Source organism: Bos mutus, chromosome X, assembly GCF_027580195.1.
Source record: "Bos mutus isolate GX-2022 chromosome X, NWIPB_WYAK_1.1, whole genome shotgun sequence".
NCBI lineage: Eukaryota > Metazoa > Chordata > Mammalia > Artiodactyla > Bovidae > Bos > Bos mutus.
The window spans coordinates 20,246,770-20,270,230 of NC_091646.1; the positions used below are offsets into that span (position 1 = coordinate 20,246,770).

General features: G+C 42.8%; 1 protein-coding gene across 9 annotated transcripts in view; it reads left to right on the forward strand.

Moving 5' to 3' along the window:
- Positions 1-350: 350 nt before the first annotated feature.
- ARHGEF6 (Rac/Cdc42 guanine nucleotide exchange factor 6) overlaps positions 351-23,461 on the forward strand; it is a 117,323-nt gene continuing 94,212 nt past the window's right edge. For 2 of the 9 annotated variants that reach the window (XM_070366204.1, XM_070366205.1), the window contains exons 1-2: positions 364-742; positions 1,954-2,037. In XM_070366204.1, the coding sequence (XP_070222305.1) occupies positions 506-742; positions 1,954-2,037 (321 nt within the window). In that variant the 5' untranslated portion in view covers positions 364-505. Of the gene's footprint in view, positions 743-1,953; positions 2,038-11,026; positions 11,171-12,114; positions 12,481-23,461 lie in introns of those variants that run through there. The other 7 variants (XM_070366211.1, XM_070366208.1, XM_070366207.1 and 4 more) reach the window with 7 other exon arrangements.

Here is a 23,461-nt window from a genome sequence, read left to right on the forward strand (position 1 = left end):
GAGCCAGTTGGCATCTTCCTCTTGACAGAAGCCAGATTTTCACTGGGGCTAGACTATTTATTGACAGCGTTTTCCCAGACTGGCCCATGAGTATCTCATTTCCAAGGTCCCCTGAAGTGCTGGCTCGCCTCTGTTTTCCCAGAGCGCTCGCTGCCTTCTCTTTCTTCCCTCCCCAGCATCCTGCTCACTTCCTTCCCTTACAGCTTCTTGCACTGTTGGGTTTTTTTGGGGGGAGGGGGAGGGGTGTGAGTGTGTGTATGTATTTCTTCTTTTTTTAAAAAAAAAAAAAATCCTAATGAATTTGTTTTGCAGCTTTTGAAAAAGAAACGCAGTGTTATCCAGGATTTTCCCCCCATTCATTCTATTTCTACATCTTTGAGTGTGAGCTCTGTGGTTTTCAAATCCCAGAATTGGTGTGGCTTCCACCGTTGTCTAAGGAACGTTGTTTTAGAGCTTTGCTCTGCAAGCACGAGAAGAGAACTCACAAAAAGGAAGACAACAGCAGATGCAATCGCGGATGTGGCTTAGTCCTTGCAGCTGCCCCAGAGAGGTGCTTGGGAGCATTCAGTCTGCAGTAATGAATCCAGAAGAGCGTGTCGTGACCTGGCTCATATCCTTGGGAGTATTAGATTCCCCCAAAAAGACCATCTGTGATCCTGAGGAGTTCTTGAAGTCCTCGTTGAAAAATGGGGTAGTGCTGTGCAAACTGATCAACAGACTAAGGCCTGGCTCTGTAGAAAAGGTAAGGGAAATTTGCAGTATCTTTAGGGTTGCTCACCACCAGAGAGCAGCGGTAATGTCACTCTGGAGATTTCGATTGCTTGGGTCATGGGACACTCCTGCTTTCATCTCTTTCTGAGACTTAACCATTCTTTCTTACTGTTTTCGTAGTTGGAAAAAGTCAGAGAATGAAAGGTTATCCTTTAGTGATTGGCCACTGGAGGTTAGTACAGTAAAAACCTGTGACACCACTGGTGCCAGGGGACAAGGATAACACCCCGTCACGAGCTGGCTCTGTCATAGAGACGCGTGTTGTACCTCCCTGTGTACTGAGGACATGTTTTGAACCTGAGGTTCATGTGAGTCCGTGGAGTAAAGGGATGATTTGTAACAGATATTCAGGGTGCTTATTGATGGTATGACTAAATTTAGTGTGGATTTACTTCTCAAAGAAATAAAGTATCCATTGAAAGAGAGGCTATTTAGCAATCAGGAGAAATAATCCAAAATGTCACAACGGGTTTGTTAAAACAATAGAAACCAAATATATGTTTTGAATGCAACACGTGTTCAAAGTGAAACTAACCTTACTCATTTTTAAAAATCCAAAATTGTGAATGTTGGAAACCCATGATCACCAGTATGAATAATTTTAAAAATGGGCACCTTGACTAAGTTTAAAAGTGGAGCCATAAATTATTTTTTTAAGGTCAGCAGGGAATGAGACACTGAGTACAGTTCATTTCCTTCCTTGAGGCAGTTGGTGTTTTTATTGAACATACCGATTTACTTATAATTTCTCAAACTTGGAAAACAGTGATAAAATGGAAAATGTCGAGAAATGTGATCAAATGTAAAGAACAGCGAAGAGGAAAATACAATTTTAATACATTATCATGAGGAGGATGGAGGGAAATGATAGGTTGAAAGCAGCCAGGATGAAAAAAACTTGCAGGGTCTCTCTAATTTGCTATCACCACACTTTGGTAGAAAGCATGAGAAAGTTTATAAGTGCAGATGGCTTGGGGCTAAGGACTTGGTGACATTTGGAACAAGACCAACCGTTTAGATTTTTGCATCACTTCCTTCAGTGGTTAATTTCTCTTCCTGGATTGACAGTAATGTTGGCCCCACCTTAAAAAGCCTACTTTATCTAGTTATCAGCGAATGATGCAATGATGTGTCCCACTTGGGATGACAGTCTCCAAGTGATATTTGACTGTGTTTCTCTAGTACTGTCTGGAGCCCCAAACTGAAGCTGACTGCACCAACAACATCAATGACTTCCTGAAAGGATGTGCGGCCCTTCAAGTGGAGGTAAGCCCACCCAGGTTGCCTTCCTTGTGGTCATTTTTCACTCTGCTAATGAACATGGTGTTGTGGTAAAGGCTTATTTTCACTGTTAAACAGAGGAAGCATTTTTATGGAAACCATGGTTAAGATCGATGGTCCTCAGTCATTGTTTGTTTGTTTATTTTTTTTTCCAGAAACCAATTCCAAAGCAAAACAAAATCAAAATTCAAAATATGGTAACTTTTATCTTACTGTATAGCACAGAGAACCATATTCAATATCCTATGATAAACCATAACGGAAAAGAATATTAAGAAAAAGAATGTCTGTATATGTGTAACTGAATCATTTGGCTGTACAGCAGAAATTAACACAGCAATGTAAATCAACTATAATTCAATTTTAAAGAACCAAAATATAGTACCACTTAAAAACAGCTCTCCAAATTTGTTGCATAACTCAGGGAACTCAAACCAGGGCTCTGTGACAACTTAGAGGGGTGGGATGGGGTGGTAGGTCGAAGGGAGATTTGAGAGGGTGGGGACATATGTATACCTATGGCTGATTCATGTTGATGTATGGCAGAAACCAACACAGTATTCTAAAGCAATTATCCTCCAATTAAAAATAAATTAAAAAAAAAAAAACAGCTCCCAAGCTCTGAAAGCAGGCTTTTGGTGCCAGAGGTTGTATGGTATGCATCCCTACTAAGTGGAGGCCAAAGTGGGCCACTGGATGCTGCAGAGGGTTACTGTAATCCTTTTGAGTTGGGAAGGGTGGAAAAATTATAACCACTTTTCCCCACTAACAATTTAGAATAGAGGCCATGAAAGAACTTGGGCCTGAGGTAGAAACTGTATATTAAGTTACATTGTGTTCTTTTATGTTATGTGGATCCTTGCAGTAAGTATAGGGGGTGTTGCTGAAAAGGAGGTGACACTTCTGCTTGTATGTTACATTATTTCATGTCTCTGTGCTTTAGTGCTTTAATCTGTAAAATGGACACAATAATAACTACCTTATGGGGCTGTTTTAAGGATCAAATGAGATACTGCATAATAATTTAGAGCTAAGAGCTCCAAATTCCAAAGATCTATGAAATAACGTAGGTAGAGTACTCAGCACAGGACCCGGGGTGTAAGAAGTATTAGTACTGGTTTGAGCCTGGACTCTTCCCTACTGGCTCAGACAGTAAAGAATCTGCCTGTAATGCAGGAGACTCGAGTTCAATCCCTGGGTTGGGAAGATTCCCTGGAGAAGGGGGCGGCAACCCATTCCAGTATTCTTGCCTGGAGAATCCCATGGACAGAGGAGCCTGGTGGGCTACAGCCTGTGGGCTTGCAAAGAACTGGATACAACTGAGCGACTAACACTTTTACACACCTTCTGGTATTAGACTACTTGGGTTCAAATCTCAGTTATCTCTTGCTAGTAGCTTTGTGACCTTGGGCATGTTACTTAACTATGGCTCTATGCCTCAGTCTCCATATCTGCAAAATGGGAAGAATAGCAGCACCTGTCTCATGGGATTGATATAAGGTTTCAAAGAATTCGCATGCTTGGAAGAGTGCATGGCACACAGAAAGTTTTCTCCTAGTGTTAGTTAACTACTAGTAGTACTAGTACAAGTACCTTTTCCCCAGATAAACTTTGCTTCCTTCAGAATTTTTCTGAAAGTTAGCCATAGCATCAAGTTATGCTTGTTTCAGAATATTTTATTCCAGATTTCCTTATTGCCAAATTTTAGCTCCTTCCCTCTCTCTCTCTCTTTATCTTTCTGTGTGTGTGCCTGGGCACACGGTGTGTATGGCTTTTAAGGCAGGTGCAACCTACTCTATATCCCTTATGGAATGATGTCTGCTCTGAACAGATCATGGCATTTTCTTTTCATTTGTTAAATAAAAACATGGTGAGGTTGCCAATGATTCATGCACTCTGAAGCTGTCAGAAGGTATATTGAGCTTCCTTGTGGTTCTAAGAATACTAGGTGATACAGAAACACCTCCTGGGTCTGGCATTGTTGAAGAATGAGTCGTTTCACATAAGTGGATTTTTCTGATAATTAATGCTTACTCCGTTAAGCACCCATACTTAAAATATTTTTGGCCACTTTGGACACAAACATTTCTTTAAAAGTATAACATAATTTTCGTTTCTTACATGAAGGTCACCAAACATATTTTGATCTCTTTTGGATAATTCAGGCTAGCCTGAGCATCAGATGAATATTGTGAGGAGGCAATATCTGGCAGGATGGTTAAGCACATCCCTTCTCCAGTTTGACAGACAGACATGGGTCAGAATTTTGGCTCTGTGTGATTCTGAGAAGTTACTTGGCCTCTCTCTACTCCAGGTTCCTCATCTGTATAATGGAGACATGAGTAATAGGTACTGCATTGGATTTGTTTATTTATTTTTAATATTTTGACCATAGCTTGCAGCATGTGGGATCTTAGTTCTCTGACCAGGGATCAAACCCTTGCCCCCTGCAGTGGAAGCAGGGAGTCTTAATCACTGGACGGCCAGGGAAGTCCCTGCATTGGATTCTTTTAAAGATCAAATGAAATAATGCATCTAAAGCACTTCATATGTCATTGCACATAAAGCATGCATAATAGCTGTTCACTCATACCATTATTACAGGTAGTGTTGCACACAAAATTATGCCTGAAAGGGGTGCACAGCAGTCATACAGAGGCACTCCTAGAACCCTGAGGGAAGATTAATAAAATCAATACATGAGGAATGAGATTGAAAGCTGAGCGAGGGTGCACCCAGCAGCCAAAAATACTGACCATTCAGTCTCAAGTTCCCAAGGTAGCTAGGAGATAGACTTAAACACAAATATTTGCAAATTTAAAAACATTATTTTAAAAATTGAAAGTATTTGACATACAATATGGTGTAAATTTAAGGTGTACGATGTGTTACCTTGATGCATTTATATTTTGTAATATCATTGCCATTGTAGCTATATTTATCACATCACCTAAGTACAATATTGTTGTCTGTGTTCCCTATAGTGGACATTAGACCACTATGGTGTATTTACTACTCATTGTAGGTTGGTAAGCTTAAACAATGTCAGTTTTCATCCCTCAGCCCCCACCCCCTGGTAACGGCTCTTTTTTTATGTTTGATTTTTCAAGATTCCATGTATAAGTGAGACCATACAGTATTTTTCTTTGACTTAACTCATTTAGCATAATGTGCTCAAAAGTCCATCCCTGTTTTTGCAAATGCCAGAATATCCTCCTTTTGCATGGCTGAAAAACAGTCCATTGTGTGTATATACCACATCTTTTCTTGAAATCCATTCATCCATTGATGAACATTTAAATTGTTTCTGTATCTTGTCACTTTAGATAAGAGTATCTCTCAGATCTAAAGTACCTAGCACAGTGCCTAGTCTGAAGTGAAGTGAAGTGAAAGTTGCTCAGTTGTGTCCTACTCTGCGTTCCCATACAGTCCATGGAATTCTCCAGGCCAGAATACTGGAGTGGGTAGCCTTCCCCTTAGGGCATACTTAATACTTTTTTTTGTTGACACTATGAAACTGTTAATGTTTAAAAAGCAAAAAGAGCAGGGCTTGATTGTTGCCAAGGACACACTATTATTTATATACAGACAGAGTGCCAGCTGGGAACGGTCAGTTTGGAAATCTAGAAAAATGAAAGCAGAGATGCAGCAGTACATTGACAATTTGAGTGTTGACTGTGGGGCACGGTGACCACATGAAAGAGCTGCTGCCTTCTGACCCTCTAAGTGGCCAGCTGGTCTCTGCAAGTGACCTCCATCTTTGTGTTCTCATGTGGCTCTGGTGTCCTAGGGTCGCTGGAGGCTCATGCCACTAGCAACTCACCAGGGAAGTACGCTGAGACACCTGGGAGACAAGGATGCTTCTGAAGTGCCTCCCAGACTTTGATAGTATCTTCTTAAAAATATTTCCCCATTTTCTTTCTTTTTAATTTAATTAAAATTGTTATTATTATTGGCTGTGTTGTGTGGCTTGTGGGATGTTAGGTCCCCAATCAGGGATCAAACCTGGGCCCTCACCAGTGGAAGTGAGGAATCCTAACCACTGGACCACCAGGGAAGTCCCTAAAAATTATTTTTTATTACACGAAAAATTCTTAAAATTCTATAGTGCTTTCTAATTTTCAAAAGTTTCACACATATGATTTCATATAGTCCCATAATAACCCCTTTTATTCCCTTATCCCTATGTTGCCTTCTTCCTCCTTCCCTCTCCCCTCAGGCAGTTTGTTTTCCATATCTGTGAGTCTGCCTTTTTTGTTTGTTTTAGTCACTAATTTGTTGTATTTTTTAGATTCCACATATAAATGATATCATACAGTACTTGTCTTTCTCTGACTTGTTTCACTTAGCATAATGCCATCCAAGTGTCCATCCATGTTGGGATAAATTGGCATTATTTAGTTCTTTTTTATGGCTGAGTAGTATTCCAGCCATAACACACACACACACACACACACACACACACACACACACCACATTGTCTTTATCCATTCACCTGCTGATAGACACTTAGATTGCTTTTATACCTTGGAAATTGTAGATAATGCTGCTATGAACATTGAGGTGCATGTATCTTTTGAATTGGTGTTACACCCAGGAGTGAAATTGCTGGGGCATATGGTAGTTCTATTCTTAGTTTTTTGAGAAACCTCCATACTGTTTTCCACAGTGGTTGCACCAATTTACATTCCCATCGACAGTGTAGGAGGGTTCCTTTTTCTCAATACCCTCCCAAATTTGTTATTTGTGTTCTTTTTCATGATAGGCATTCTGACAGGTGTGAGGTGATACCTCATTGTGGTTTTGATTTGCACTTCCTTGATGATTAGCAATGCTGAGCATCTTTTCATGTGCCTGTTGGCCATCTGCATTACCTCTTTGGAAAAATATCTATTCAGGTCTTCTGCCCATTTTAAAAATTGGGTTGTTTTTTTGATGTTGAGTTGCATGAGCTGTTTATATATGTTGGATATTAACCTCTTATTAGTCAGCATTTGCAAATATTTTCTCCCATTTAGTAGATTGTCTTTTCATTTTGTCAATGGTTTCCTTTGCTGTACAAAAACTTTAAGTTGTAGGTGCCATTTGTTTATTTTTTAAATTTCCTTTGCTTTAGGAGATGGATCAAAAAATATTGCTGTGATTTATGTCCAAGAATAATCTGTCTATGTTTTCCTCTAGGAGTTTTATAGTATCTGGTCTTTAATCCATTTGAGTTTAGTTTTGTGTATAGTGTTAGAGAATGTTCTAATTTCATTCTTTCACATGTGCTGTCCACTTTTCCCAGCTGCTGCTGCTAAGTCACTTCAGTTGTGTCCGACTCTGTGCGACCCCATAGACAGCAGCCCACCAGGCTCCCCTGTCCCTGGGATTCTCCAGGCAAGAACACTGGAGTGGGTTGCCATTTCCTTCTCCAATGCATGAAAGTGAAAAGTGAAAGTGAAGTCGCTCAGTCATGTCCGACTCCTAGCGACCCCATGGACTGCAGCCCACCAGGCTCCTCCGTCCATGGCATTTTTCCAGGCAAGAGTACTGGAGTGGGGTGCCATTGCCTTCTCCACTTTTCCCAGCACCACTTATTAAAGAGACTATCTTTTCTCCATTGTATATTCTTGCTTCCTTTGTCATAGATTAATTGACTGTAAGTGAGTGGGTTTATTTCTGGGCTCTCTATTCTGTTCTACTGATCAATGTATCTGCTTTTGTGCTAGTACCATACTGTTTTGATTGCTGTAGCTTTGTAGCATAGCCTGAAGTCACAGAGTGTGATTCCTCCAGCTCTGTTCTTCTGTCTCAAGATTGTTTTGGCTCTCTGGGGTCTTTTGTGTTTCCATACAAATTTTTGAATTATTTGTTCTAGTTCTGTGAAAAATGTCACGTTGGTATTTTTGATGGTTTGTTGTTGTTGTTCAGTCATGTCTGACTCTTTGTGACCCCATGGACTGCAGCATGCCAGGCTTCCCTGTCCTTCACTATCTCCCAGAATTTGCTCAGATTACTGTCCATTGATCAGTGATGGTATATAACCAACCATCTCATCCTCTGCTGCCCTCTTGTCCTTTTGCCTTCAACCTTTCCCAGCATCAGGGTATTTTCCAATGAGTTGGCTCTTTGCATCAGGTGGCTAAAGTATTGGAGCTTCAGCATCAGTCCTTCCAATGAATATTCAGGGTTGATTTTCTTTAGGATTGACTGGTTTGATCTTGCACTCCAAGGAACTCTCAAGAGTCTTCTCCAGCACCGCAATTCAAAGGCATCAATTTTTCAGTGCTCAGCTTTCTTTATGGTCCAACTCTCACATGAATACTGAAAAAACCATAGCTTTGACTAGACAGACCGTTGTTGGCAAAGTGATGCTTTTGCTTTTTAATATGCTGTCTAGATTTGTCATAGCTTTTCTTGCAAGGAGCATCTTCTAATTTCATGGCTGCAGTCACCGTCCACAGTGATTCTGGAGTCCAAGAAGATAAAATCTGTCATTGTTTTCACTTTTTTCCCATCTATTTGCCATGAAGTGAGGGGGCCAGATGCCATGATCTTGGTTTTTTGAATGTTGAGCTTTAAGCCAGCTTTTTCACTCTCTTCTTTCACTATCATCAAGAAGCTCTTTAGTTTCTCTTCACTTTCTGCTATTAGAGTGGTATCATCTACATATCTGAGGTTGTTGATATTTCTCCCGGCAATCTTGATTCCAGCTTGTGCTTCATCTAGCCTGGCATTTCACATAATATAGTCTGCATATAAGTTAAAAAAACGGAGTGACAATATACAGCACTGTCACACCCCTTTCCCAATTTGGAACCAGTCCATTATTCCATGTAATGTTCTAACTGTTGCTTCTTGACCTACATACAGATTTCTGAGGAGGCAGGTAAGGTGGTCTGGTATTCCCTCTCTTAAAGAATTTTCCACAGTTTGTTGTGATCCACACAGTCAAAGACTTTAGTGTTGTCAATGAAACAGAAGTACATGTTTTCCTGGAATTCCCTGGCTTTCTGTAGATGATTCTTTCCCCACTGAATTGATTAATGTAGCTGAGTGGTAAGTTTTCAAATCAGAAAGCATGAGTCCTCCAACTTTGTTCTTCATTTTCAAAATAATTTTGGCTATTCTGGATCTCTTGTGTGTGCATATGGATCAGGATCAGCCTGTACATTTCTGCAAAAAGGCAAACTGGAATTTTTAATAAGGATTGTATTCAGTCTGTATATTGCTTTGGGGAATACTGCCATCTGAACAACATTAAGTCTTCTGATCCATAAACACAGGATGTCTTTCCATTGATTTAGGTCTTTAAAATTTCATTCAACAATGTTTTGTAATTTTCAGTGTACACGCCTTGTACCTCCTTGATTCAATTTATTCCAAAGTATTTTATTTCTTTTGATACTATTGCAAATGGAATAGTTGTTTCCTTAATTTCACATTTGGGTTGTTCATTGCATAGAAATACAATTGATCTTTCACCATTAAGCATAATGGTAGTTGTGGGTTTTCATAGATGCTCTTTATCAGATTAAAGGAGTTCCATTCCATTCCTAGTTTTTTGAGTATTTTTTATCATGAAAGGGTGCCAGATTTTTTCAAATGCTTTTTTTTTTTGCATCTGTTAAGATGACCATTGATTTTCTCTTCTATTATACTGCAATGTTTATTACATTATTAATTTTCATATGTTAAATCAATCTTGTATTCTTGGGATAAATGCCAGAGGGTCATGTTGTATATGCACATAGAGATTTGTGTACATCTGTGATTATTCTTGAAGCATCTTTCTTAATAGAAATGGAATAACTGTGTTAAAATTTGATACTCTCAAATTCCCCTACAAACATGCTGTATGCAGTTCTAATCCTACCAACAGTGTAGAAAGTGCCTTCTTCCTCATGTCTCTGGTGGCCCTGGATATTATTTATCATTAATGTTGGCTAAAATGTTGGGTGCAAATGGTATCTGATTTATTGCTGTAATATGAATTTCATGATTCCATGTGCGTTTGGACATCTCTCATGCCTTTATTGTTTATTTGTATTTCCATTTCTGTGAACCAAATGTATCTTTCTTATTTATTTACAGAATGGAGAAGGCAGGGAGGACACTCAGGCTTCAAGAGAAAATCTTCTAGAACATATGGAAAAATCCTCATGTCTAGGTAGAGTGTCACTAATGTGACCAATAAGTCCCTCGACAGCACTATCCTAGCAATGGTCTTTGTTCTGCCTTTGAACTTGCTGGGAGTCAGGGACAGATATAGTTCTTGTGATCATTTGCGACTTGCCTGGGTGGTACCTCTCTGACTACGCGGTCCTGGCTAAGCCCCAGGAAGGACTGGTTTGTCCCAGCTCTAGTCCTCTGGTTTTTCTTTCAGCCAGGCTTCCCCCAGCCTCATCCCCAGTAGGCACTTCTTTTTCACCTGCCGCTTTTATGAACAACCCTTTGCCAGGGATACTCTACAATCTCCTATTCTGCTCCTGGGCCAACCCTACTTTGTAGAAAGCTGTTTTGTTTATGAAGGATTTCATTGAACGTATATGAAGCTCAGTTAGGGTTTCTTTCACTCTCTTTCTCCCTCCTCTCTCTCTCTCACCAGCTGGTATCAGTATGGCTTTTTCTTTGCCCCCACCCGTAACTGCCTCCTGTCTCCCTGAGTCACTCCATCTGCCTTGTCACTGGAACAGCATGGGTGCCCTCCCCAAAGTGGGGCCTGTGGGATGGACGATTTGCCATTTCCCAGGGGCTGCTCGACAGGGAAGCAGTTCTGGAAGGAAGGCAGCTCTACTAATGATCATGAGTCAAGGGCTAAATCTCCCATAATCGATCTGGGCTCTAGGAGAGCAAAGCCTCCCTGGAGCAGTGAGGCAGAGACCAGGCAGCTAAGCAGTAGCTGCAGTGGGTATCAGGCCCTGAAACGGCGACGTTCTCTCTGAGAACTCAGAGTCCCCTTCTCTCAGCCTCGGTTGACTCATCTGTAAACATGAAGAGGCTGGAGTAAGGATTGGTAATGTCTCACTGTTGGACACTGTTTTTAACTGGCCCATTTCCATCAGTTTCCGCTGGGGAAAGCTTTGTATATTTAGCCGCTCAATTTGAGCTAGTGAGAAGACTAAAGAGGATTTTGGTAAGTTTTTGGTCTTTTTTTTTTTTTTTTCCTCTTTCTGTCGAGCCAGTCTGACACTCCTACTGGAATTTCCGTGAGTTACATCAAATGACACCCATGACTCTGGCCATCCTAATCTACCGATTCCATTGCTTTTCGGTAAAAACTGGACTTCAAGTAAGGTCGGAAATATTTGCCTTCTCTCACGAACCTTTTCATTCTCCCTCGAAGAGACTGTTTGGTGTGGGGCCTGTTATTCGAGAAGTCCGGGAAGGGCATCCAGGACAGTTCGGGGAAGGGAGGGGTGCGGAGGGCCGCTGGAGAGCGCTTCCTCTTCTGGGGTGGCTCAGCGGCTCACCACAGGGTTTGGGGGCTCCAAGCCGTGTCCGGGGCTGGAGGAGGAAGCGGGCCACCTGGCAGGGCTGCTCAGTGAGGCCGGGATTCCCGCCCGAGGCTCTAGCAGAGGCCCGCGGCAGGCCAGGCGGCGGCAGCCCCGGGCTCGGGGTTGAACCCGGCGGCAGCAGCATGCGCAGTGTGGTCGCCGCCGCCGCCGCTCCGTGGCTTCTGCTGCCGCCACGGCTACCGGGCGGCGGCGGCGGCGGCGGCGGCTGCTCTGCCCTGCGCCGCTGTCACTTCCAGTTCCTACTTCGGCGATCCAGGTCCGGGTCACTGCTTCCCCGCCGCTGGCCCGGTCCCTCCAGGCCGCTCTCCCTCCCGGGCTCTGGCTCCCGGCTGGAGGGGGCCGGCGAGGTACTGAGAGCCGGGTGCGGAGCGGCCGCAAAGGCGGGTTCCCAGGGCAGCCGCTGCCCGCCCGTTGCCGCCCCGCGCGCCCTCGGCCGGCTCGCCGCCCGCGCACCCAGCAGGGCGCGTCTCCCGCACCCCGCTTTCGGCCCCGCGCTCCCCGCCTCTTTGGAAACAAGAACTTGAGGGCCAGCATCTAGCTTCCCTTTAGGCTAAAAAAAGGAGGCGGGGGGAGCATTAAAAACAAAAAACAAAAAACAAAAAAACCCTGGTCTGGAGAGGTTGCGGGCGCTGCTCAGAGTTTGGAGACGGGCGCCCCCTCCTCGTCCGCGTCCAGGAGCAAAGTTGCAGTCGCCCCTCCCCGCCCCGGCGAGCCGAGCCCAGCTCTCCAGTTTCGCCCTGGTGGCGGCCGCGCTCAGGGCAGAGTACCAGCTCCGGCCGAGTGGAACCGTTCCCGCAGCCTTGGCACCGGCTCGGCCGCACGCTCGCCGGCCCGGTGACTCGGGAGGGCGAGCGGCTTCCCGGAGGCGGCGGCAGCGCGGATAGAGCGAGCGAAAATCTGGAGGACCAGCGGGCAGCCGTCAAGCCAGGTGACCTGCCCGGGCGAAGGGTCAGGGGAAGGGGAGCGCGCGAGGGCCTGGGGTGGGGCCGAAGGACCCTCGTTGGCGAGGAGACGCCCTTCCTCCCCGGGCCGTGGCCGCGGGGTCCGTCCTCCGCCAGGGCCTCGCGGGGCTCTGAGCTCCTGGGTGCCGGGAGCGGGGGCGGGGGCCGAGGGCGCAGAGCGGGGACGCGCCAAACTTAGGGGCGAGTTGTCCGGCTCTGGCCGCGAGGTTTGCATCAGACCCAATTCCTTCTTTTCCCTGAAACCAGGGCAGGAGTCGACAGTACTATTTTTCTTTTATACTAATTGACATACCCCCCGTCCCCCCCCAATTCCCGGCATCCGTACATTTGGGGATATTTTAGGCATTGAGTACACAGGTCTGTCGCAGAAATGGTTTGTGGATGGGGAAAGTCCTGTATCTACAAGATGTTCCAACGTACCTGTGGTTAATTTCGAGTTTTCATTTTCCAGTCATTTAGGAACCCAACAGGTATTTGAGCGATTTCGTTTCTCAGCTCTAGAGTGGAGAGCCTTTAAGTTTATCTGTCTCTTCGAAAATCTTATAGTTTTATTTTTGGTTTGTTATTGTTTTTGGATACAGGGGTGACTCACATGATTTTTTTTTTTTTTTTTTGTCTCTCCTTAATGTGTAGTGGGAGAAAAAATAGAGTCCTAAGGGAATATATTTTTGTATGCAACTATGTACCTTTTGTCAAGAAAAGCTTCACATAAACCAGAAACCATTATAGGAGAGGAGACAATTTTAAAAGCAAGATTCTGAGGTCCAGACTGTTTTTCTAACTTGTATTTGCCTGGGAACCCCACGATTTGTCCTTGAACTTCCTATCTTAATTTTGACATTGACCATGGTAAGAAGAGCTCCGATGACATCATTTGCTCCAGCCACAGTTCTGGTGTTCCGTGACTGAGAGCGCCTGTCTCCAAAATGTAAAGCCTGGGCCTGCCCTTGTAGTTCAGCTGAGGCATTTCCAAGGATTTCTCTTAAGCAAAGTATTACGCTACATGCCAGGCAGTGCTGCAGTCTCTTCTTACATAAGCGAGCTTCAGGCTGGTGGAGTCTCTGGGTGTGCTTGAAGCAGTTAATATCAGAGAGTTCTCAGTCTTGGAGAGGGAGGGTGGTGGTTGGTGACTGGAGTTTGGAACAAAGTAAATTTCCAGCCTAGAAATCTCATCTTGCCTTCCTTTGCTGCTTCAGGTTTTGGAAAGCATTCTATTTATCTTATCTAACTCACTGTGCCCTTGTAAAGGATGTAGGAGAGATGGCATTGTTTTCATTGGCCAGAGAAACAGAAAAGTTTAGTGAACCAAAGTCACACAGCTGATGGGTGGTGTCATCAAAACTCTCACCCGAATCTTCTGCTTCTCAGCCCATGATTCTGCTTTGTTTTTATGCCAACATGACATTTGATACAAAAGTGTCTCATTTGGTACATATTGTGGCTGGTATGTCTCCCAAGCTACTGTTTCTTTCTGTTCTTTCTTGCCACCTCACAGGACTGTTGCTGTTACTAGGGGTAAGGTCAGGGACAAAGCTTTCCACAGGAGGGTCTGTGGTTGGTATTGATCTATGGTCTGCTTCCTCTCCAATCATCTTTGGGGGTGGCAGTGTTGAACAGAGTGAGCCCCCAGGGCCCAGAAATGTCTGACATTCATTTGACGTCACTAGCCCAAGTATAATATTACTTCAGTCTACAAAGAAACTCATTCAGGAGGAGAAACCGGAGAGAGTGAGTTTTGTTTGTCTACAGCGATCTGCTCATCACTGGGCTGAGACTTAGGAACTTAGACATGAAGGAGGGAGAGGAGGTGGGTACCTACCATTTTTCAAGCACATACTGTGTTCTAGGTTGCATGCTAGGTGCTCTAAATATATTATTTCATTTCATCCTCACAACAGTCCTAGGTGGGGAGAGGATATTGTGCCCATTATACACTGGTGGAAACTGAGGTTTGGGGATGATCCAGACAAATGCCACACACTGCCAGTGCAAAACAGAGCCAGAATGTAATCACTGATGTTCCTTACTTCAGAACTTGTTCCCTTTGCCACGTGCCAGGCTGTTAACCCAAAGGAGCTATTGAGAATATGGGAACATCTAGCCTTGGTTTTCACACACAGCTGTACATCAGAGCCACTAGGGGTGTTTTTTAAAAAATACAAATATTGGGGTCTACCCACACTGGGCTTTTGGGTTAATTGGTCTGCAGTGAGATCTAGGCCTTCCTCACTATTTCTTCTTTTTTTTAATGTTTAAGTAAACTTTATATTGACGTACAGCATGAATTCAGGAAACTGCGCAAGTCCTGAGTAAAAAGTTCATTGGATCCTTACAAACTGAACACATCTGGAACTGGTGGTTCAGTGGTTAAAAATCTGCCTGCCAAGTGCAGAGGACACAGGTTCGATCCCTGGTCCGAGAAAATTCTGCATGCCGCAGGGCAACTAAGCCCATGTGCCACAGCTACTGAGCCCAGGCGCCCTAGAGTCTGTGCTTCGTTGTTCTTTATTTTTTATTCCTAGTGGTATTCCATTGTGTAGATGACCCCTATTTTCTTTATCCATTCACCTGTTGATGGACATCTGGGTTGTTTCCAGTTTGGGGTTGCTATGAACAATGCTACTATGAATATCCCTGTGTGTGTCTTCTGGTACACATTTCTGCTGGGTTTATACATAGGAATGGAACTGCTGGGTCATAGGGTATGTGTATGTTTGGCCTGAGTAAGTGCTGCCCCCAAATTTTCCGAAGTGGTCTTGTTATTATTTGATTTTGAAAGCTCCCCAAGTGATTCTAATGTGTAGCCAGAGTCGAGAACTTTTTCCCTGGTTTATTTAGAGTTCAGTCGTCCAGCAACCCCTAGAGTCTGCCACCAAGCTGAGAACCTCATCAGCCTTGGATCGTCTAGAAAATCTCTGCTGAACTGGGCAGCTAGCATCCATTTTCCCATAATCCTTTGTGCACAGCTACCTTTTTGCTGCCTGCCCATTCTCAGCATGGTAATCTGTGGTCACATTTCTCTCTCTACTAGTCTTGGGGCTTCTCAAAGGCAGGAACTAGAGGTTGATCATCCTTGTAATGCCAGCAGTCATGACAGAATGTGGCACATAGCTGGTGCTCAGTAAATGTTTATTAAATGAATGATTGCTAGAATGACTGAGTGGTCAGGCAAGGTCTGGGCTGCAAAAGAGATGCCCGCTCTTTGTCCTTGGACATATGCACTTCATTCCTAGGAGTCTGCCTTAAGCCCTCACTCAGAACCTAATTGCTTTTATTTATCGAAGCCTGTTGGAATTATGGGTAATCTGGTTGCTCATCCCCAAACTGATTAGAAATAGCAAATTAGATTAGATGAGATAAGGTATGTGGAAGCACTTTGTAAACTGGAAAACAGCATCTAAATGGAAAGTTGTGATAAAGGGAGAAGAGAGGTTGCTCCAGATTAGACTTGCTGGTGATGGTAGAAAGTCTATATCTATGTGAAATATGGAAGCAATGAAATCAGCAGGAGACAAAAACTATAAAAAAGCAGACTGCCAAACATAACCATCCGGGCATTTTTGGCATGGGGTCAGGTAACCCAGCACATGCTGTGTGGTCTAGTGGCCAGAATTTCTAACTTTCTCGGCCTTGGTCTAGGTCTAATTCCTGCTCAGGAAACCTTTGTTCTAGAGAAGTCGTGTAGTAGTGCAAAGGCTAAGAGCTTGAGTTTTGGACTTGAACTGACCTGAGGTAGCCACTTGTGAGGTATATGATAATTTCCTTCATGGTGAAAAGTGTTAGTCGCTCAATTGTGTCTGACTCAATTGTGACCCTACGGACTGTAACCCGCCAGGTTCCTCTGTCCATGGGATTCTCCAGGCAAGAATACTGGAGTGGGTTGACATGCCCTTCTCCAGGGGATCTTCCCAACCCAGGGATTGAACCCAGGTCTCCTGCATACAGGCAGATTCTTTACCAACTGAGTCACCAGGGAAGCCCTTTCTTCATGGTAGTGTTAGGTAATATTAGGTATATATATTACTTTCTTATTATTAGATATAAGCTACCTCTTAGCATTAAATGAGAGAAGTAAAGCACTTCACACTAGTGCCTGACACTGAGTAAACGCTCACTAACATCTAATTAGTTCCTAATTTAGCTGTATTTTAGTTTTTTGGCTGCACTGGGTCTTCGTTGCAGCATGGGCCATGTGGGATCTTAGTTCCCTGACTAGGGATTGAATCCACATCCCCTGCATTGGAAGGTGGATTCTTAACCACTGAACCATCAAAGAAGTCCCTGGAATTTTAATATATCCTAGTAGACTAGTGTTCACAAATGATCACATTGCAGTATCCAAAAAAGGTTCACTTTTTTTCTTGTTGACAGGTTAGGCAAACTCTATTTAAGAAGGGAATCGTGCTTAATGGAAAGATTTGCTTTAGAAATTGTAACATTAAAAAAACCTTGGGACTTCCCTGGTGGTCCAGAGGTTAAGAATCCACCTTGCAATGCAGGGGACATGGGTTTAATCCCTGGTGCAGGAAGATCCCATATACTGCAGAGCAACTAAGTCCGCAGGCCTCAACAACTAGAGCCTGTGCTCCACAAGAGTAGCCGCCACAATGAGAGGCCCCCAGTCACTGCAACTAGAGAGTAGCCCCCAATTGCCACAAGTAGAGAAAGCCTGCGCAGCAGTGAAGACCCAGTGCAGAGAAACAAATAATAAAATAATGGAAAAGCCCTTGGAGACAGGAAAGGGTAAACTGTGGCCTCTGGGGAATGATGGTGTCACCTGGGGTTCTGAGGTTTTACACTTGTTCCATTGAGAATTTAGACGAGGATGAAATGTAAACCAGGAAAGAGAAAATCCAGCCATCTTCTTTCACAGTTCTATGCTTTATTTGGCAGAGATCGCTTGTTTTTGGGAAAAAGTTGTTAGAAAATAAAGTTGAAGGTTAAAATCCCCACATATTTTTTAATACTTAACATCTTTCTTCCAAAGACAAAACAAAGTTGAACGTTTCTGGGAATTTTCGGTGAAGAGTGGTGGTGGGCTTGACCTCTGTTCTCCTGGTGAACAGCAGAACTCTATCCTGCCAACATTATTAACCTCTTTCACTCACTAATTGGAGTGTTTGTTTTTTTTTTTCTTTTTCTGAACTTGAAATTCTTAGTGTCTCACATCATAGAAAATAACGACTTTAGATTAGAGGGTGTTGAAATGTGTTGAAAACTATTTGTAGGTCATATTTACTGTGTTTACATATTTTATTTGGAAGATTGCATAAAGACAGTTTAAATTTTGGTGATATTATAGCCCAGTGATAGCCATGGGACAGAAACTGGAAGCTGTAACTCTAACTTCTGATAATGTATGTGTAATCTTAAGACTCGATGGACGTGAGTCTGAGTGAACTCCGGGAGTTGGTGATGGACAGGGAGGCCTGGTGTGCTGCGATTCATGGGGTCGCAAAGAGTCGGACACGACTGAGTGACTGAACTGAACTGAACTGACTGAATCTTAAGAGTTTCATGAACTGGTTATAAAAGTTCCTGTTAAGTCTCCAGCCTAATGTCTCGCTGTTGTTTTTAGTGCTTTGCGTGGCTGATTTTTAAGTTCTGAGAAGAAATTTGTATATGGTTTTCTTTATAACAACTCAGGGCGCGAAATATGTTTGGGGATCCAGTTCTAAAGAGGAACTGGAGAAGACAAAGCGACTGAATTCTTCTGAGACTATGAATTATTCAGTTGTTAACCACAGTAACTTCTTTAGCTACCATTTTGTGTGCTAATAATAGAAACGGTTTGGACGGATTCCTCTTGGAATTGAAAAATCAGGAAAGCTTTTCACTCTTTTCTAGTCTATGCATAAACTAGGAGAATGTTTAAAAGGATATTTTCAGTTTCTCATGTTTACCTGGATAAAATAGTAGGTGTGTCTTTTAAAACAAAGGTATTGATATTCATTTTATAATTACTATAGCTTGAAATTTAAAAATCCACTCCAGAGCAGTTTGCTTCTTGTTTTAGTTGAATTAAACAATTCAACAAATGTTTTTTTGTTTTTGGTGATGACTGACAAAAGCTTTCCCCCTTGCTCCCAGGAAATAAGTAATAAACCTGTTGAATTGGGCACAGTTGAGGGGGAAAAATAATCAGTTGCCTCTATACAAAAAACAAAAACAAACAAAACCCCCCATGGTATATAATACTTAAAAAGGAAACATATAGTTTCTGAATTGAATTGAATGTGTGCTGATAATACCAAAAGGAAGGCATTTTGTTGGAATTAAATCTAACTCAACTGTAATTTGGTTTTAATGTTGATTTGAATCCAGGCTGTTTCTGGGGGCAACAGAGCACAATACAGGCCTTTATTAAGACCACACAATCTTGGCCAGTTCTCCCCTGCTCCAGCCCCACTCTAATTTGTTTGTATGCTTTCACTGAGGCGACCCCCCAAGGATCGGTCTGAGAGGTGAGGACATTGCCAACACAGCATAAGGTAGGCAGAGCCATTGGTGATGACACTGGGGTTAGCACCAAAGGGAAGTACAAGGTCTGGCTGATTGCTTAGGGCCTTTGCTTACCTCCATTTTTAGAGGAGGTGTATGTCCACTCAGCCCAGAAGGCTGCTCCTTATCTACATTTCAACAGTGACCTTGCCACTTCCTCTATTGTCATCTGGAAGAAAGACTTACAACACCAGACATCTGTCTAATTAGCTCCTGGCTTTGTCAGACCCTGGCAAACTGGACCCTACCACACAGAGGGTTGTGTGGCTTCAGATGACATCTAGTCACATGTCATTTGTATTTGACTTCTTGGCAGAAGATTTACCTTCCTAATTAAGTTCTGCTTAGAGAAATAGAGTAAAATCCCAGCTTTATACTTTCTTAGGGACTTGAATATTATTACAGAGATCAGACATGTCAACTGAGGGATTGAATAGGGCAATGGGGAAGAGAAAGAATTAAATTAAGGTGAGATGAAGTGCAGCAGTTTGCAAAGCAGAGAGTGAAAGTGTGATAAGGACTTGCTTGTCTCACCCTAGACAAAACATGCAGGTTTCCCTCCCTTTGGCAGCACAGGCATTACTTTAAGAGGCATCTTTAAGGGGTCAAGCTGTGAACAGCTTTTATGAAGAGCTGGCCCTGTGAAGCAGTCCCTCAGCACTGAGGAACATTCTGTTTTGTATTAATAACTTGTCTGTTCTTCATGGCTAGGTTTCCAGCAAACTGGGGCTACTTACCAATGATTTCTGAGAAATGTATGCAAACCAAGAGAATTCAGTATTTTACTAACCAAAGAAATTTAACCACTTCTTTGGAGAAATGTGTGTTGTGATAGTGTAAATCAGCATTTTTACTGTGAAATAACCCGCTTGCATTCTTTGAAGATATGCTGGTATTTGGGAATGAATTGGGGGAAATCTTGATTGGGGATTAAAAAATCACCTTCAAGGAAAGAGAACAGAATGAAAAATAATGTTTGACAGTTGGTATATACTTGTAGGGACTTTTTTTTTTTTTTGATAGACTTCATATAGCATCCGTTTTATTTCTTATCTTAAAACAAATTTATGCATTAGTGCTTGGCATATACCAGGTGTTCAGTAAATATTTGTTGAATGGGTAATGAGTGGATGAATTGTTAAGAATTAATTTTAGATAGCTTGAATATCTAACAGCCTATATGTAGATTTTCAAGAGCTGACTTTATTTATTGAAGTGACTCTTTAGTGGATGAAAATAAGGCTAACAGGAAAACTGGGTCTCTCCTAGTCAGTATTACTCAGTTTCTTTATACCAAGCTGGAGCACCTGTTTCATGTTTTTAAAAGTTAAAAAAAAAGAAAAAGAAAAACATGAGAGATTAGGTCACACAGTGTCATATGGAAGACTTTCTCTGCCTTTCCTGTCCTCAGGTCACTTCTTATTCCTTGTGTTACCGAAACTCTGTCAATTTCACTACAATTTCAAGTGTGAGATTTGCATATCCAGGACTCTAACTTTGATTCTCCAAAGTGGTCCCAGGCAGTAACTGCACTTCCTTTGGGTGAGGTAAATGCTTTATCAGCATTCTTTTCTTCTCTCAATCATATTCTTCAAAAACAAACATCTGTCTTCCCATGTGATGGAAAATATATGAGCCCTGATTTAACAAGTTCTATGAGGAAAAAAAATGACCTCCCCCTGTCTTTCCTTCTGGAGAAGGTAGGCCCAAAGGACAGGTGTTTCTGGTGGAAGAAATAGCCACTTAAGTTTTAGGTTGAAAGAAAAGAGGAATAGTCAGCAAATGTTTGTGGATCGTCTGTGTGGCAAGTGCTGAGCATTGTGGAAAAGGGCAGCATGTGTACGGGAAATAGTCATGGAGTTTCGCAGTGGATGTCTGGCTAGGTAGCCATGCTGCCAGAGTCTAGAGCATAATACAGAGTGGAAAGAGAAGTGCATTGTGTACTAAGTTAGAGTGTTGGAGGAAGACCCTATGGAGGAGACTGATGGAGGATGGGCCCCGAAGATCTGCTACAATTCAGATGATTGAGGGAGCTTGTTCATAAAGAGAAGGGTGCCTAGCAGAGAGCGGCACAGTGAAGGAAGCAAAGGATTCTGGGGCATACATAGAGGTGACGGTAAGAAATGACGCACTTGCTAGTGGTGAGACCAGCTTGAGAAGCACTTTGAATGCTGGTTTGAAGAGTGCGGACTTGATCTTGTAGGCAGTCATAGGCAAGGTTAGCTTAGGCTGAGAGATGTGACTTTTAACAGAAAGCACTGTTCATGCTGGCTTGGATGTCTGAGCTCCTGAATGCCCACCTTCCTGTGTTTGGATGGTTTCCTAGGCACAGATCTTGTTTGGGGTCAGATGGAGGAAAATTAATTAACTTATTCATTAATTGGCTGATTGATGTCTGTTAGGCCTCGATGGGCATCTCTGAAAAGGGCATAGTTTTGAAAAAGTGACTCACATAGAGAAGTAAGCACAGTATGCCAAAAGTCTTTGCCAAATGAATTGTTGAAGGTGATCTCAAAAGAAAGAAAGAAAGTGGGAGAAACTTTGGCACAACATCCTTCCCACCCAGATTAGCTGGTGTGAGAGGGACTTCAGGCGTGTGATTTGTAGTCTTGCCAATTGCCTGTCACTGCTTCTTCCTTCTCCTGGGTTACTTTGCCGTATTTTGTCATGTCCCACTGTGCCCTGCTGGGACTTGGACTCTGTTTTAAGGCAAGGGATAAACAGGTTAATGTGGCTCATAGTGGCTGTCTTTTAAGCTGTTTTACAATACACTGTTCAAAAAAAAGATAACCCAGCCAGCCAAACAGTAACATCTCACAGTCCTTTCCAGCATCCCTTCTCTATAGTGCCCACATCATGGTGCTTTGGGAGGAGATTTGTACCACCCGAGACAAGCCAGAAATTGCATGGGCACATGAGTCACTGAAATCCATCACCGTAGAGTTTGAAGCATCTTTAGTCACCTCACAGTCACTGGGCTTCAGTTTGGGGACAAGCACAGGTGTGTGTTAGTTTAGATAACAGATGTTTCCTGAAAAGTCATATGGAAATGGATTCTTTTTCTTTGCTAATCATATTTCTTTTTGCCTTTACTTGTGATCTTGACAATGCCTTTTCCTCAATTATAATTAATCACCAATTGGTGAAAGCTTCTAAACTGTAATTCATCAAACAGTTATTGAATACCTACTATGTGACACTTTTCTAGACACTGAGGATCCAGAGATGAAAAAAATTTTTAATACTATTGCAGTGTAGTTGATTTACAATGTTATGTTAATTTCTGCTGTACAGCAAAGTGATTCAGTTATACATTTTTTATATTCTTTTTCTTTATGGTTTGTCCCAGGATATCAAATATACTTTCTTGTGCTATACAGTAGGACCTGGTTGTTTATCCATTCTATAAGTAATAGTTTGCATCTGCTAATCCCAAACTCCCAGTCCGTCCCTCCTCCACACCCAGATATGAAAATGTTTTAAAAAACCTGGCTTTATGGGGCTTATTTCAGTTTTTCTGATAGTCCACCCTACCAATCCACCAATGAATGGTGGTTTATTGAGTGTCTCATAGGTATTGAATGCTGGACCAGGGCTGGGGGACACTGTGCTGCTAAGAGTTGGTTTTCCAATGGGAAAGCCAGGGCTAATCTTAAACCCTGCAGAATAAGTAGAGAGTATAACACTGGAGTTGACTGAGAGCTTATGTATGTGCCATCTATGCAGACAGGAGGAAGAAAGAGAGGCATGAGGGTGGAGGACTTTAAGGAAGGCAGTGGATGAGACTGCTGGAGGGGGGACTACTGTGTTCATTGCCCACCTCCCTCCCTCAGCTTTGTGCTCGTAAAGGCTGTATATTGTCACCCTGCTTATTTAACTTATATGCAGAGTACATCATGCAAAATGCCTGACTAGATGAAGCACAAGCTGGAATCAAGATTGCGGGGAGAAATATCAATAACCTTAGATATGCAGATGACACCACCCTTGTGGCATAAAGTGAAGAGGAAATAAAGAGCCTCTTGATGAAGGTGAAAGAGGAGATTGAAAAAGCTGGCTTAAAACTCAATATTCAAAAAACTAAGATCATGGCATCTGGTCCCGTCACTTCATGGCAAATAGATGGGCAAACAATGGAAACAGTGACAGGCTTTCTTGGGCTCCAAAATCACTGCAGGTGGTAACTGCAGCCATGAAATTAAAAGACCCTTGCTCCTTGGAAGAAAGCTATGACCAACCTAGACAGCATATTAAAAAGCAGAGACATTACTTTGCCCATAAATGTCCGTCTAGTCAAAGCTACGGTTTTTCCAGTAGTCATGTACGGATGTGAGAGTTGGACCATAAAGAAGGCTGAGCGCCAAAGAACTGATACTTTCAAACTGTGGTGTTGAAGAAGACTCCTGAGAATCCCTTGGACTGCAAGGAGATCCAACCAGTCAATTC